Source organism: Nerophis lumbriciformis, linkage group LG27 (assembly GCF_033978685.3).
Source record: "Nerophis lumbriciformis linkage group LG27, RoL_Nlum_v2.1, whole genome shotgun sequence".
Lineage (NCBI taxonomy): Eukaryota > Metazoa > Chordata > Actinopteri > Syngnathiformes > Syngnathidae > Nerophis > Nerophis lumbriciformis.
The window spans coordinates 7,710,001-7,725,000 of NC_084574.2; the positions used below are offsets into that span (position 1 = coordinate 7,710,001).

The 15,000-nt window shown below is 34.3% G+C and overlaps 1 protein-coding gene across 3 annotated transcripts in view; it reads right to left on the minus strand.

The window, feature by feature from the left end:
* fam13a (family with sequence similarity 13 member A) overlaps window positions 1-15,000 on the minus strand; it is a 190,298-nt gene that overhangs the window by 18,542 nt on the left and 156,756 nt on the right. For all 3 annotated transcript variants that reach the window (XM_061922947.1, XM_061922948.1, XM_061922946.1), the window contains 3 exons: window positions 5,707-5,923; window positions 5,481-5,622; window positions 2,447-2,528 (listed from right to left, as the gene is read on the minus strand). In XM_061922947.1, the coding sequence (XP_061778931.1) occupies window positions 2,447-2,528; window positions 5,481-5,622; window positions 5,707-5,923 (441 nt within the window). The remainder of the gene's footprint in view (window positions 1-2,446; window positions 2,529-5,480; window positions 5,623-5,706; window positions 5,924-15,000) is intronic.

Consider the following 15,000-nt stretch of genomic DNA (forward strand, 5'->3'; position numbering starts at 1 on the left):
GATACAAGCAGTCCTGTTTACTTGTGCAAAGCGGGACAGCCAGTTATCATCTAAATGTCCTCCAAGAAGCAGACAAGGTTGGTCTTTTCTTCCATTTTAGTAAGGTCATTTCCGAAAAGTAAACATGCTAGGCTATGAGCTATAAGGAACTAGCAGCTACACAACAGCTAAGCACAATAGCCCACAAACTAGACGTAGTAATAAGTGTCCTTCATTGAATAACATTGCAGTCTAAAACGGAACATTTATCAATGTAAGTATCAAATAATTATAGTTGCATACCACTAACACATGCAAAGTCTCCAAAGCAGAAGTGTATTAGAAAGTATCCAGTAACAAACGTGTCTGCATCATTCGACTCATGCATTTTAATGCTTTTAATTTAATGAATTGTTTGTTGCCAAAAAACAAATGAACATTCCTATTGAGGTTAACTTGTACGGAGCCCCTAAAGGGACATGGGGGAAATTAATTTTTTTTAAATTTTTTTTTTTAGACTTGTATCTCGTGCGCATGAGAAACTTTTTATAAAGTTATATAAAAAAATTATAATAATTTTATAATTTTTTTATTTTCTATTTTATTTATTTAGACATGTACCTCGTACTTTCTCTTGCGCACGAGATAGTTTCTCGTGCGCACAAGATACATGTCTAAAAAAAAAATAATAATAAAAATAATTTTATTTTATTTTATTTATTATTTTTTTTAGACATGTATCTCGTGCGCAGGAGAAAAATCTTAAAAAAAAAATATATATATATAAATTATTTTTATTTTTTATTTTATAACTTTATAAAAAGTTTCTCATGCGCGCGAGATACATGTCTAAAAAAAAAAAGAATTATAAAACATTATAAAAAATAAAAATTCTCTCATGTCTCATGTCTAAAAAAAAATAATAAAAATAATTTTTATTTTTTATTTTTATTTTTTTAGACATGTATCTCGTGCGCAGGAGAAAAATCTTCAAAAAATAAAAAAATATATGTAAATTATTTTAATTTTTTATTTTATAACTTTATAAAAAGTTTCTCGTGCGCACGAGATACATGTCTAAAAAAAAATAATAATAAAAATAATTTATGGTAGAATTTTTATTTTTTATAATTTTTTTTTTTTTAGACATGTATCTCGTGCGCGGGAGAAAAATCTTCAAAAAATAAAAAATATATATAAATTATTTTTTATTTTATAACTTTATAAAAAGTTTGAAGATTTTTCTCCTGCACACGAGATACATGTCTAAAAAAAATAAATTATAAAACAAAAAATAAAGATTCTACCATGTCCCTTGCGCACGAGATAGTTTCTCGTGCGCACGAGATACATGTCTAAAAAAAAATAATAATAAAAATATATATTTTTATTTTTTTAGACATGTATCTCGTGCGCAGGAGAAAAATCTTCAAAAAATTAAAAATATATATAAATTATTTTTATTTTTTATTTTATAACTTTATAAAAAGTTTCTCGTGCGCACGAGAAACTTAGATAGTTTCTCATGCGCACGAGATACATGTCTAAAAAATAATAATAATTATAAAACATTATAAAAAATAAAAATTCTCCCATGTCCCTAGGGGCTCCGTAAATTTGTGTCTTAATTGTGAAAGCTTTTTTTTTTTTTTTTTTACACCGAATTTCCATCCATCCATTTTCTACCGCTTATTCCCTTTGGGGTCGCGGGGGCGCTGGAGCCTATCTCAGCTACAATCGGGCGGAAGGCGGGGTACACCCTGGACAAGTCGCCACCTCATCGCAGGGCTACACCGAATTTATGTAACTGAATTTTTGTGGCGTTTAAATTTTGGGAACTGAATTTTGTTTAAATTTCAAAATATCCTGACAATTTCATTGAATGAACATTTGTGAGCAAAATCAGTTTTGTCAGAATACGGTGTTTTTAAAATTTAGTGTGTAAAAATTGAGTGCAAAAAAAAATAATTGTATAAAAATTGGCAACCGTGTCACGTGACTTCAAACCTGAGACAAGATTAATTGCTTCAGTCTGAATTCAGCAGAAGTGGGAACATTTTTCTGCACTGAATTTTAAGCACACCAAATTTTAGAGCGGTGTATCTGAATAAACATCCTTTTTAAACACACATTTTGCTCACACATTTTTATGCAATGAAATTGTCAGCATAATTTGATGTAAAAAAAAAAATTCAGATCACAAAATTCAAACGCAAAAAATTCAGTTAAATAAATTCAATAAAAGCTTTGTTAATAAAAGACACTTTAATGTCCACACATTATTCTCTATTTGAGTAATTTCACTTGATCAATCCTTTTCTAACATTCCACACTACAAAATAATGAAATGATGTGCTGTGATTCCTGCTGATATCGGGTTAATATCGGTATCGACCGACACCAAAGACTCTAATACCGCATTGGAATTGAAAAAGATGTATCGGGACACTTCCAGTCTTCGTGTTACCTTTTAGTTCTTTGCGCAACCTGGCCAGTTCGTTGACCCATCGGAGGACCTCAGAGTTTCCAGCCTTGTCGCTGTGGGAAGGCTGGATAAAAACAAATAATAGACAATGAATGAGAGACTATTCCTATTATAGCTTGTTGCTGAGATTTGATGAGCTATATTGAGTAAAACATGCCTGAAACTAGAATATCAACTGTTGCAAAGCTGTGTCATCAACACTCACAAGTATAAAACTACTTTTTTTTTTAAAGTAATAATTTCTTATTTTAAGAATGAAAAAAAAAATCATGACTTTGACACAATTGTGTCTCATAATTAAAACAGATGACAGCCAAATGGACTTTGCTGTTTTATTTTCAATGAAACAATAGAAAATATGTACTCATATAGTAGTACAGTACAGTAAACTGACAGTTAATATTCAAAAATGTAACATGTGACATTTCAAACAATTTTGAACAGAAATAGTTCATGCACATTCAGATAAATTCCTCAAAATGACAATTAAAAAATAATTTGGGCTGGGGGCCGGGCTGTATATATGCGCACTAATTGACTGAAAGAGCACGCACTTGGCGCGATGATGTCATGTTATCCATGGAAAAATGCATTTTTAGACAATATGATTTGCCTGAGCGGCTAGGAGACCCCGAGAGTAACAAGCGGTTGCCTTGTTGCCTTTCCATTAAGAACAATAAATTAGTTTTTAGTATAAGTTTGCTGGTTTCAAGAAAAGTGCACTTGTTATTAGTGAGAATATACTTATTTTAAGGTATTTTTGGATTCATTGAGGTTAGCTAATTTTACTTGTTTTGGAAAGTCTTGACAAGCCGAATTTTCTTGTTCTATTGGCAGATAATTTTGCTTAGTTCAAATAAAATACCCCTCATTTTTGTAAATTTTTTTCTTGTTTTTGAACACTGACTTTGTGCAGTGTAGACCTTGCTATGTGCAAAAACTGTTCCCACACTGCAAAAATTCAGTGCTAAAAAACAAGGGGAAAAAAATACAAAAATGCGGGGTATTTTATTTTAACTAAGCAAAAGTATCTGCCAATAGAACAAGAAACCCAAACAAGATTAAATACTACAAAAAAATGTTTACTATCAAAATATTTTTTTTCAATGCTAACTCGTAAATAAATGCTAGCAAAAGTCAGTTAAAAATTGAGCCAATAGGAGTTGCTCTATTCCGCCTATAAAGCACTCTAAAAAAACATCAACGTTTTGTACACTGCAAAAAGTCAGTGTTCAAAAACAAGAACAAAAAATACAAAAGTGATTGGTATTTTATTTGAACTAAGCAAAATTATCTGCCAGTAGAACAAGAAAATTCGGCTTGTCAAGACTTTCCAAAACAAGTAAAATTAGCTAACTTCAATGAACCCAAAAATACCTTAAAATAAGTATATTCTCACTAATAACAAGTGCACTTTTCTTGGTAGAAAAAAAAAAAGAGACCTTTTTGCTCAATATGTTGAAAAATACCCCTCATTTTTGTATTTTTTTTTTTCTTGTTTTTGAACACTTACTTTTTTTGCAGTGTGTGGCCCAACTCTTAATCAAGCGCTACTTTTTTAAATTGACAGATTTACGTTATCACCACACTTTTTGGTCTTTCAAATTAAAAAGATTTAACACAAGATGGCAAGTTTTTATGCGATTTTTAGATGTTTACCGTATTTTTCGGAGTATAAGTCTCTCCGGAGTATAAGACGCACCGGCCGAAAATGCATAATAAAGAAGGGAAAAAACATATATAAGTCGCACTGGAATATAAGTCGCATTTTTTGGGGAAATGTATTTGATAAAATCCAACACCAAGAATAGACATTTGAAAGGCAATTGAAAATAAATAAAGAATAGTGAACAACAGGCTGAATAAGTGTACACTGCAAAAAGTCAGTGTTCAAAAACAAGAAAAAAATATACAAAAATGAGGGGTATTTTATTTGAACTAAGCAAAATTATCTGACAATAGAACAAGAAAATTAGGGCTTATCAAGACTTTCCAAAACAAGTCAAATTAGCTAACCTCAATGAACCCAAAAATACCTTAAAATAAGTATATTCTCACTAATAACAAGTGCACTTTTCTTGGTAGAAAAAAAAGAGAACTTTTTGCTCAATATGTTGAAAAATATTCTTAAATGAAGTAAATGCTAGTGCCATTATCTTGACATAATGATATGCGCTCGGCATTACATTTCTCGAAACCAGCAAACTTATACTAAAAACTAGTTTATTGTTCTTAATGGAAAGGCAACAAGGCAACCGCTTGTTACTCTCGGGGTCTCCTAGCCGCTCAGGCAAATCATATTGTCTAAAAATGCATTTTTCCATCGATAACATGACATCATTGCACCAAGTGAGTGCTCTTTCAGTCAATTAGTGCGCATATATACAGCCCGGCCCCCGGCCAAATTTTTTTCTATAGTAATTTTGAAGAATTTATCTGAATGTGCATGAACTATTTCTGTTCAAAATTGTTAGAAATGTCAAATGTTGAAATATTAACTGTCAGTTTACTGTACTGTGCCAACTGTACTACTATATGAGTACCTATTTTATCTTGTTTCATTGAAAATAAAACCGAAAAGTCCATTTCTGTTTTAATTATGAGACACAATTGTGTCAAATTCATGATTTTTTTTTTTCATGCTTGAAATAAGAAATTAGTATAAAAAAAAGTAGTTTTATACTTGTGAGTGTTGATGACACAGCTTTGCAACAGTTGATATTCTAGTTTCAAGCATGTTTTACTCAATATAGCTCATCAAATCTCAGCAACAAGCTGTAATATCTTACTGAGATCATTTAGGACCAAAACACTTAAAACAAGTAAAACACTCTGCTTTGTGATCAGAATGATCTTATCAGACAGAAAATAAGCAAATATCACCCTTATTTGAGATATTTCATCTTACTTAGATTTCACTTTTTGCAGTGCACAAACTTAGAAGTGTTAAAATGTCTCTGTCGCCTGAAGAATTGAGATCATAAAGGAGTCCCAATACTTTTGTCCGAAGACCTACCCTGTATTTCCGCTCATCTTCAAATTTCTCCTCGAACCTGTGGATCTTCTTTTTGAGGACGTGGATCCTCTTGGTGAGCTGGGCGGTGGTCAGCTCCTCCTTGTCGTCGTCACAGGAGCCCAGCGAGGAACTCCTCCTGCGACTGCACAGCCACAACAACATTGGAGTCGTCATTCCCTCCACGTCTTCAAACTCCCGTCCACATTACGACGGAAACGGCGCCCACCTGCTGAAGGAGTGGGCGTTGGGCGGCGACGGAGGCACTTCGGTGTCGTCCAGATACTGCTGGCACTGTCCGTAGCCGTAGAAGCGAGGGGACGGCATGGGGTCGCTGTCCTCCTCCAGCAGCTGGCGAATCAGCAAACCTCCGGCGTGCGGCGACAGACCAGCCTCCTCGCGGTCCATGCTGTCCCTCCGCAGGGACGAGAAGGCCGGTACCGGTTCTGATGTGACACACAAACAAACATGTTATGATAGGACCCTTTTTTAAAGAACTAGTCCATATAAATTATACTTCTTTATATTTTTTCTGTTACAAATTGCCTATTTAATGAAAATACATCTAATCTTTTTTTGATTAATTACATTTTTTATTTTTTTTTATTTGAGCAAATTCTGCTTACTAAAAAATGTCACTACGGCAAATTATTATACATTTTTTAAGTAATTTTTTTTTTTTTTTAAGTAATTTTTTAACTAAATATTTATATTTTCTGGTGTGGATGAACTTGACTGGCCTGCACAGAGTCCTAACCTGAACCCGATAGGACACCTTTGGGATGAATTAACATCAGTGTGTGACTTCACCAATGCGCTTTTGGAAGAATGGTGGAAAATTCCTATAAGCACACTCTACAACCTTGTGGACAGCCTTCCCAGAAGAGTTGAAGCTGTAATAGCGGCAAAAGGTGGACCCACATCATATTGAACCCTATGGGTTAGGAATGGGACGAGAAGGCCGGTACCGGTTCTGTTTCGACACACAAACAAACATTTAATGATAGGACCCTTTTAAAAGAACAAGTCCATCTAAATTATATTTCTTTTTATTTTGCTGTTACAAATTGCCTATTTAATGACAATACATCTAATCTTTTTTTGATTAATTAAATTTTAATTTTTTTTAATTTGAGCAAATTTTGCTTACTAAAAAATTTCACTACGGCAAATTATTATACATTTTTTAAGTACTTTTTTTTTTTTTTTTAAGTAATTTTTTAACTAAATATTTATATTTTCTGGTGTGGATGAACTTGACTGGCCTGCACAGAGTCCTAACCTGGACTCGATAGAACACCTTTGGGATGAATTAGAACGGAGACTGAGAGCCAGGCCAACATCAGTGTGTGACTTCACCAATGCACTTTTGGAAGAATGGTGGAAAATTCCTATAAACACACTCCACAACCTTGTGGACAGCCTTCCCAGAAGAGTTGAAGCTGTAATAGCGGCAAAAGGTGGACCCACATCATATTGAACCCTATGGGTTAGGAATGGGACGAGAAGGCCGGTACCGGTTCTGTTTCGACACACAAACAAAGATGTTATGATAGGACCCTTTTAAAAGAACAAGTCCATCTAAATTATACTTCTTTTTATTTTGCTGTTACAAATTGCCTATTTAATGAAAATACATCTAATCTTTTTTTGATTAATTACTTTTTGTTTTGTTTTTTTGAGCAAATTCTGCTTACTCAAAAATTTTACTACGGCAAATTACTAGACATTTTTAAAGTAATTTTTTAACTAAATATTTATATTTTCTGGTGTGGATGAACTTGACTGGCCTGCACAGAGTCCTAACCTGAACCCGATAGGACACCTTTGGGATGAATTAGAACGGAGACTGCGAGCCAGGCCAACATCAGTTTGTGACTTCACCAATGCGCTTTTGGAAGAATGGTCGAAAATTCCTATAAACACACTCCGCAACCTTGTGGACAGCCTTCCCAGAAAAGTAAGGTAAAGGAGCAAAAGGTGGACGGACATCATATTGAACCCTATGGATTAGGAATGGGATGGCACTTCAAGTTCATATGTGAGTCAAGGCAGGTGGCCAAATACTTTTGGCAATATAGTGTATCATATTTTCTATTACATATATTTTATAGATGATTCAATAAGCTATCCTGTAAATGCTATTATTTAATATAATGTATATACCTATATATACATACATACATACATATATACATAAAGTACATACATATACAGTATAGTATACATACATATTAATACATCTACATATTGTAAATAAATATACTGTACATATATACATATATATATATGGAGAACATATATCTACATACACACACACATTTCTCCCCAATCTTATATTATTAATGTGGACTGAAATATGCAAATTAACAAGCTGCACACTGCAAAAAGTCAGTGTTCAAAAACAAGAAAAAAACTACAATAATTAGGGGTATTTTATTTGAACTAAGCAAAATTATCTGCCAATAGAACAATAAACAAAACAAGTAAAATTAGCTAACTTCAATGAACCCAAAAATACCTTAAAATAAGTATATTCTCACTAATAACAAGTGCACTTTTCTTGGTAGAAAAAAAAGTGACCTTTTTGCTCAATATGTTGAAAAATATTCTTAAATTAAGTAAACTCTAGTGCCATTATCTTGACATAATGATATGCACATAATGAAACCAGCAAACTTATACTAAAAACTAATTTATTGTTCTTAATGGAAAGGCAACCGCTTGTTACTCTCGGGGTCTCCTTTCTGCTCAGGCAAATCGTATGGTTTAAAAAATGCATTTTTCCATGGATAACATGACATCATCGCGCCAAGTGCGTGCTCTTTCAGTCAATTAGTGCGCATATATACAGCCTGGCCACGGCCAAAACATTTTTAATTGTAATTTTGAGGAATTTATCTGAATGTGCATGAACTAGTTCTGTTCAAAATTGTTTGAAATGTCACATTTAACTGAAATATTAACTGTCAGTTTACTGTACTGTGCCAACTGTACTACTATATGAGTACCTATTTTCTATTGTTTCATTGAAAATAAAACCGCAAAGTCCATTTGGCTGTCATCTGTTTTAATTATGAGACACAATTGTGTCAAAGTCATGATTTTTTTTTTTCATGCTTGAAATAAGAAATGATTACTTTAAAAAAGTAGTTTTATACTTGTGAGTGTTGATGACACAGCTTTGCAACAGTTGATATTCTAGTTTCAAGCATGTTTTACTCAATATAGGTCATACTTGCCAACTTTGAGACCTCCGATTTCGGGAGGTGGGGTGGTGGGGGCGTGGTTGGAGGCGTGGTTAAGAGGGGAGGAGTATATTGACAGCTAGAATTCACCAAGTCAAGTATTTCATACATATATGTATATATATATATAGATCTACATCTACAACCTGAAAATATGCAAACAAAACTGTGTTTGGATAATTGATACTTCAAACTTGCATAAATAAATATTAAGGAATATAACATAACTTGGCTTCTGAGAGCTTCAAAATGTAGTGAATAAAATGCTAAAGTTGTTGATAAACAAGCAATAATTTTAATAATTAAATATGGTCATTTTAAATGAATTATTATGATAATTTAAAATTAATTATTTCAAATATGTTTATTTTAATGTAAAATTCTATGGCTGGATGTAATAAGGAGTCAGAAAAAATACAATTAATTTTGATGTTTTTAGCAAAATATAGTAAAAATGTATTTATTTATTTTTTTATTAATAAATATCTATTTATTTTTAGGTAAGATAAACATAATAATACAATGTATCTCTAGTCTGGATGATTTAGTTCTTGTCACCCTGTTGTCCTCCCGTAGTGAAAAAAGGCTGTCCTCACTCAGGTCCGCATGGAGCTGGAGGGGGTGTGGCCTCCAGCTCCAGCTGAAAATCAGGAGATTTTCGGGAGAATATTTGTCCCGGGAGGTTTTCGGGAGAGGCGCTGAATTTCGGGAGTCTCCCGGAAAATTCGAGGAGGGTTGGCAAGTATGATATAGGTCATCAAATCTCAGCAACAAGCTGTAATATCTTACTGAGATCATTTAGGACCAAAACACTTAAAACAAGTAAAACACTCTTGCTTTGTGATCAGAATGATCTTATCAGACAGAAAATAAGCAAATATCACCCTTATTTGAGATATTTCATCTTACTTAGATTTCACTTTTTGCAGTGCAGACCAGATGCAAGAAGTTTTTGTATCATTTATGTATGACAAACTAAAATGCAACCTATTTAACCGAATTAAAATGAAACACAATGACAGAACGTCTGTTCTGGTGCTGGATATTTAACTTCACGTAACGTCTACGTCCTCGCTACCGTTGGACGAATGAGAACATTTTGTCCAGAAGCGTAACACCGAAGCCTCTGTGGTCACATTCTCGTTGCTCGGAAGTCAAACTAAAGTAAGACGTGTTTGCGATGGCCAGGTTGAAAGCGGGGGAGAACAAAGCGTTGCTGTAGTAACATCCTAAATCTTCCCTGTTGCTGGCAAAAACAGTGGACAAGCGTGACCCTAACCCTACCCAACCCAACCCCCCCCCTGCTTCTTTTTAAAACTCCAGTGGGAAAACTTCCACGGGTGCAGATGTCGTCAAGACGGACAGGCCACGCCCACCGCCATTCTCTACTTATCCTCTCTTGTTGCCGTCTCCACTCAGACAGTAGTTATATGCCCGCTCTATTAATAAGGCCTGCCTTCTCTCTTGGCGGGATAATGTCAGGGCGTGACACCCGCTGAGAGGTACACTTTGTTCTTTCGTGGCTGCGCCGTATGGCGGGACATTAAATACGTGCACAGCAGATAACGAGAGCCAAAACGGCGGAAAAAGTGTATAAATAAAGCAGATGATTTAGCAAGAAATGAAAGTGAAGTGGATGAAGAGGTAACTCGGTCTGGAAAGGAGCCCTGCTGCGTACACTGCAAAAACTGAAATCTAAGTCAGATGAAATATCTCAAATAAGGGTGATATTTGCTTATTTTCTTCTCACTAAGCAGATTTTATGTTAGAGTGTTTTACTTGTTTTAAGTGTTTTGGTCCTAAATGATCTCAGTAAGATATTACAGCTGAGATTTGATGAGCTATATTGAGTAAAACATGCTTGAAACTAGAATATCAACTGTTGCAAAGCTGTGTCATCAACACTCACAAGTATAAAACTACTTTTTTAAAGTAATCATTTCTTATTTCAAGCATGAAAAATAAATCATGACTTTGACACAATTGTGTCTCATAATTAAAACAGATGACAGCCAAATGGACTTTGCTGTTTTTTTTATTTTCAATGAAACAATAGAAAATAGGTACTCATATAGTAGTACAGTTGGCACAGTACAGTAAACTAATATTTAAACATTTAACATGTGACATGTCTAACTATTTTGAACAGAAATAGTTCATGCACATTCAGATTAATTCTTCGAAATTACAATAAAAAATGTTTTGGGCTGTATATATGCGCACTAATTGGTTGAAACAGCACACACTTGGCGCGATGATGTCATGTTATCGATGGAAAAATGCATTTTTAGACAATATGATTTGCCTGAGCGGCTAGGAGACCCCGAGAGTAACAAGCGGTTGCCTTGTTGCCTTTCCATTAAGAACAATAAATTAGTTTTTAGTATAAGTTTGCTGGTTTCAAGAAATGTAATGCCGAGCGCATATCATTATGTCAAGATAATGGCACTAGCATTTACTTCATTTAAGAATATTTTTCAACATATTGAGCAAAAAGGTCACTTTTTTTTCTACCAAGAAAAGTGCACTTGTTATTAGTGAGAATATACTTATTTTAAGGTATTTTTGGGTTCAATGAGGTTAGCTAATTTTACTTGTTTTGGAAAGTCTTGACAAGCCGAATTTTCTTGTTCTATTGGCAGATCATTTTGCTTAGTGCAAATAAAATACCCCTCATTTTTGTATATTTTTTTCTTGTTTTTGAACATTGACTTTTTGCAGTGTACACTTATTCAGCCTGTTGTTCACTATTCTTTATTTATTTTCAATTGCCTTTCAAATGTCTATTCTTGGTGTTGGCTTTTATCAAATACATTTCCCCAAAAAATGCGACTTATACTCCAGTGCGACTTATATATGTTATTTTCCTTCTATATTATGCATTTTCGGCCGGTGCGTCTTATACTCCGGAGCGACTTATACTCCGAAAAATACGGTAAACATCTAAAAATCGCATAAAAACTTGCCATCTTGTGTCATACTTGCCAACCCACCCGATTTTTCCGGGAGACTCCCGGAATTCAGCGCCTCTCCCGAAAACCTCCCGGGACAAATATTCTCCCGAAAATCTCAGGATACAACCTGCTGCTTATATCCTGTTTGGGTTTGCTAATACCAACGTATTCAAGTGTCAAGTTTTTGTCCATCATGGGATTTTTTTGAAATTTTTGATAGTACATCGGACAGAAGGTGAAATTGTCGTGGAAATACAATAATTATTGTACTTCTGCCATGACAACGCTGCAATTATATTAGACATGAATAAAAATGGCAATACTTGCAAAGCGTTTTTTTTGTATATGTATGAAATTAGCTGAGATTTAATTCAAATAAAATTCCGAAATGGTCTGTGAGTACAAGCGGAGGTAGCAAAAACGTCGGAACTTGCGACATTTTTTTCAGGCGGTACATGTAAAATAAAATACCAAACACAACCTTCCTGGTGGAGAGAAATCATGAGACTCTGAAAGGATGTCAGAGGAAGAAGAGATGGGAGTAAAAACAACCCTGAGGAGAAGCCAAGCGTCTGTAAAAACATCCAACGTATCAAAAAATAAAAACATATATTTTTCTTAGCTGTGGTGACTTTGCTCAAATTGCTCCACGTACGTGCGGCTTTATCAGCCAACACTCGGGTGGAAAGGCTCTATCACGCCGTTTATGACCTTGTGTGGCCTTCTGGATAAAATCCTCATAAATCAACGCTGATGCTTCCAGATGAAGTGGACTAATGAAAACACAAAACACGCCGGCGTGCCATTTAGAAAAAAGGTTGTCAAGGGCGACACAATGTTCCCGATCACTCAAGCACGCTGCAGAGCTGAGGAAACCATCGCTCTGAACTTTCTACATTGGACGGGTTGGAAAAATATTCGCACATGTCCTGCTTGTCCTATCAGCTACATGCAAACATGATGTGATCGTACGGGTGTAACGGTACACAAAAATTTCGGTTCGGTACGTACCTCGGTTTAGAGGTCACGGTTCTGTTCATTTTCGGTACAGTAAGAAAACAACAAAATGTAAATTTTTGGGTTATTTACCGTATTTTTCGGACTATAAATCGCAGTTTTTTTCATAGTTTGGCCGGGGGTGCGACTTATACTCAGGAGCGACTTATGTGTGAAATTATTAACGCATTACCTTAGAATATCAAATAATATTATTTAGCTCATTCACGTAAGAGACTAGTCCAGGGGTCGGCAACCTTTACCAGTCAAAGAGCCATTTTGACCAGTTTCACAAAATATAGAAAACAATGGGAGCCACAAAAAAAAATTTAAATTTAAAATGAAATAATACTGGTGGGGGGGGGGGGGGGGGGGGGGATGTGTGAGGGAGCAGGGTTGGGGTGGGGGCGGGGTTTGGTGGTAGCAGGGGTGTATAATGTAGCCTGGAAGAGTCAGGGCTGCATGGGATTCTGGGTATTTGTTCTGTTGTGTTTATGTTGTGTTAAGGTGCAGATGTTCTCCCGAAATGTGTTTGTCATTCTTGTTTGGTTTTGGTTCAAAGTGTGGCGCATTATTAGTAAGAGTGTTAAAGTTGTTTTATATGGCCACCGCCAGTGTAACCTGTGTGGCTGTTGACCAAGTATGCCTTGCTGTCACGTACGAGTGTAAGCAGAAGATGCATACTACATAATGGTTGGGCTTTCACTTTATTAATACAGATTTTAAAGGGTACCAAATGCTGTACCATTATGGTGCACCCATATTATAACTGTAAGGGTGAAAAATTGGTGAATTTTAATCCCGGAAGTTTACTGCGAGAGGCACTGAAATCCGGAAGTCTCCCGGTAAAATCGGGGGGTTCGGCAAGTAAGCAGCTGAGCCGCATCAGAGTGATCAAAGAGCCGCATGCGGCTCCGGAGCCGCGGGTTGCCGACCCCTGGACTAGACGTATAAGATTTCATGGGATTTAGCGATCGGGAGTGACAGATTGTTTGGTAAACGTATAGCATGTTCTATATGTTATAGTTATTTGAATGACTCTTACCATAATATGTTATGTTAACATACCAGTTGGTTATTGATTTATGCCTCATATAACGTACACTTATTCAGCCTGTTGTTCACTATTCTTTATTTATTTTAAATTGCCTTTCAAATGTCTATTCTTGGTGTTGGCTTTTATCAAATACATTTCCCCCAAAAATGCGACTTATACTCCAGTGCGACTTATATATGGTTTTTTTTCTTCTTTATGATGCATTTTCGGAAGGTGCGACTTCCGGTGCGACTTATACTCCCAAAAATACGGTATATATATTATATATATATATATATATTTTTATATTATATATTAATTATTATATATAAATTATATATAAATTACATATATATATAATAATATATATTATTATATATAATATAATATATATTATATTATATAATAATATATTATATATATATATATATGAATATATATAAATAAATTATATATAAATTATTATATATAAATATTATAATTTCATGTGCTTTGAGGAAAAGCACATGAAATATACATTTGATTTTTGCAAATTCTCGCAAAACTGTGCTTATTATTTTCTTATTTGCTTATTATAAACTTCTTTCCCACAGCTGTCACCATCCTCAACTCAAACTTGTATTAAATTATTACAAATATAATAATACATTTCCCCCAAAAATGCGACTTATGTATGTTTTTTTCCTTCTTTATTATGCATTTTCGGCAGGTGCGACTTATACTCCGGAGCGACTTATACTCCGAAAAATACGGTATATGAATTCGACATTTGTATTGTATCAATAATAGTTCATCCAAATTTAAAGCATATGTGATCAATTTTAAACACTAAAATTCATATGAATATTTATAAATGAAGAAAACACAATTGCAGTGTGACTTATATATGTTTTTTTCCTTCTTAATTATGCATTTTCGGCTGGTGAGACTTATACTCCGGAGCGACCTATACTCCGAAAAATACGGTATTTACCAAATTTGCAAAATCTTCCACCAAAAATATTTTTCTTAGTGGAATATTTGATGTGAAGTAATGGGAACCTTGGATAGGTCAATAATTAATAGTAATAATTGATTTTGATTCAATATTATGTTTTGAGCAATGACAGTTTGAAAGAAAAAAAAAACAGCTTTGTTTTATTAGTCAACATTGCAACTTTTTCTAAATTACATTTAACCTTTAAGCTTTTTTATCTCAGTCTTGTTATGTTTTTGTTTATTTTAATAGTATTTTTAGAATGTGCCGTGGGCCTTTAAAACATTAGCTGTGGGCCGCACCCCTGCTATAG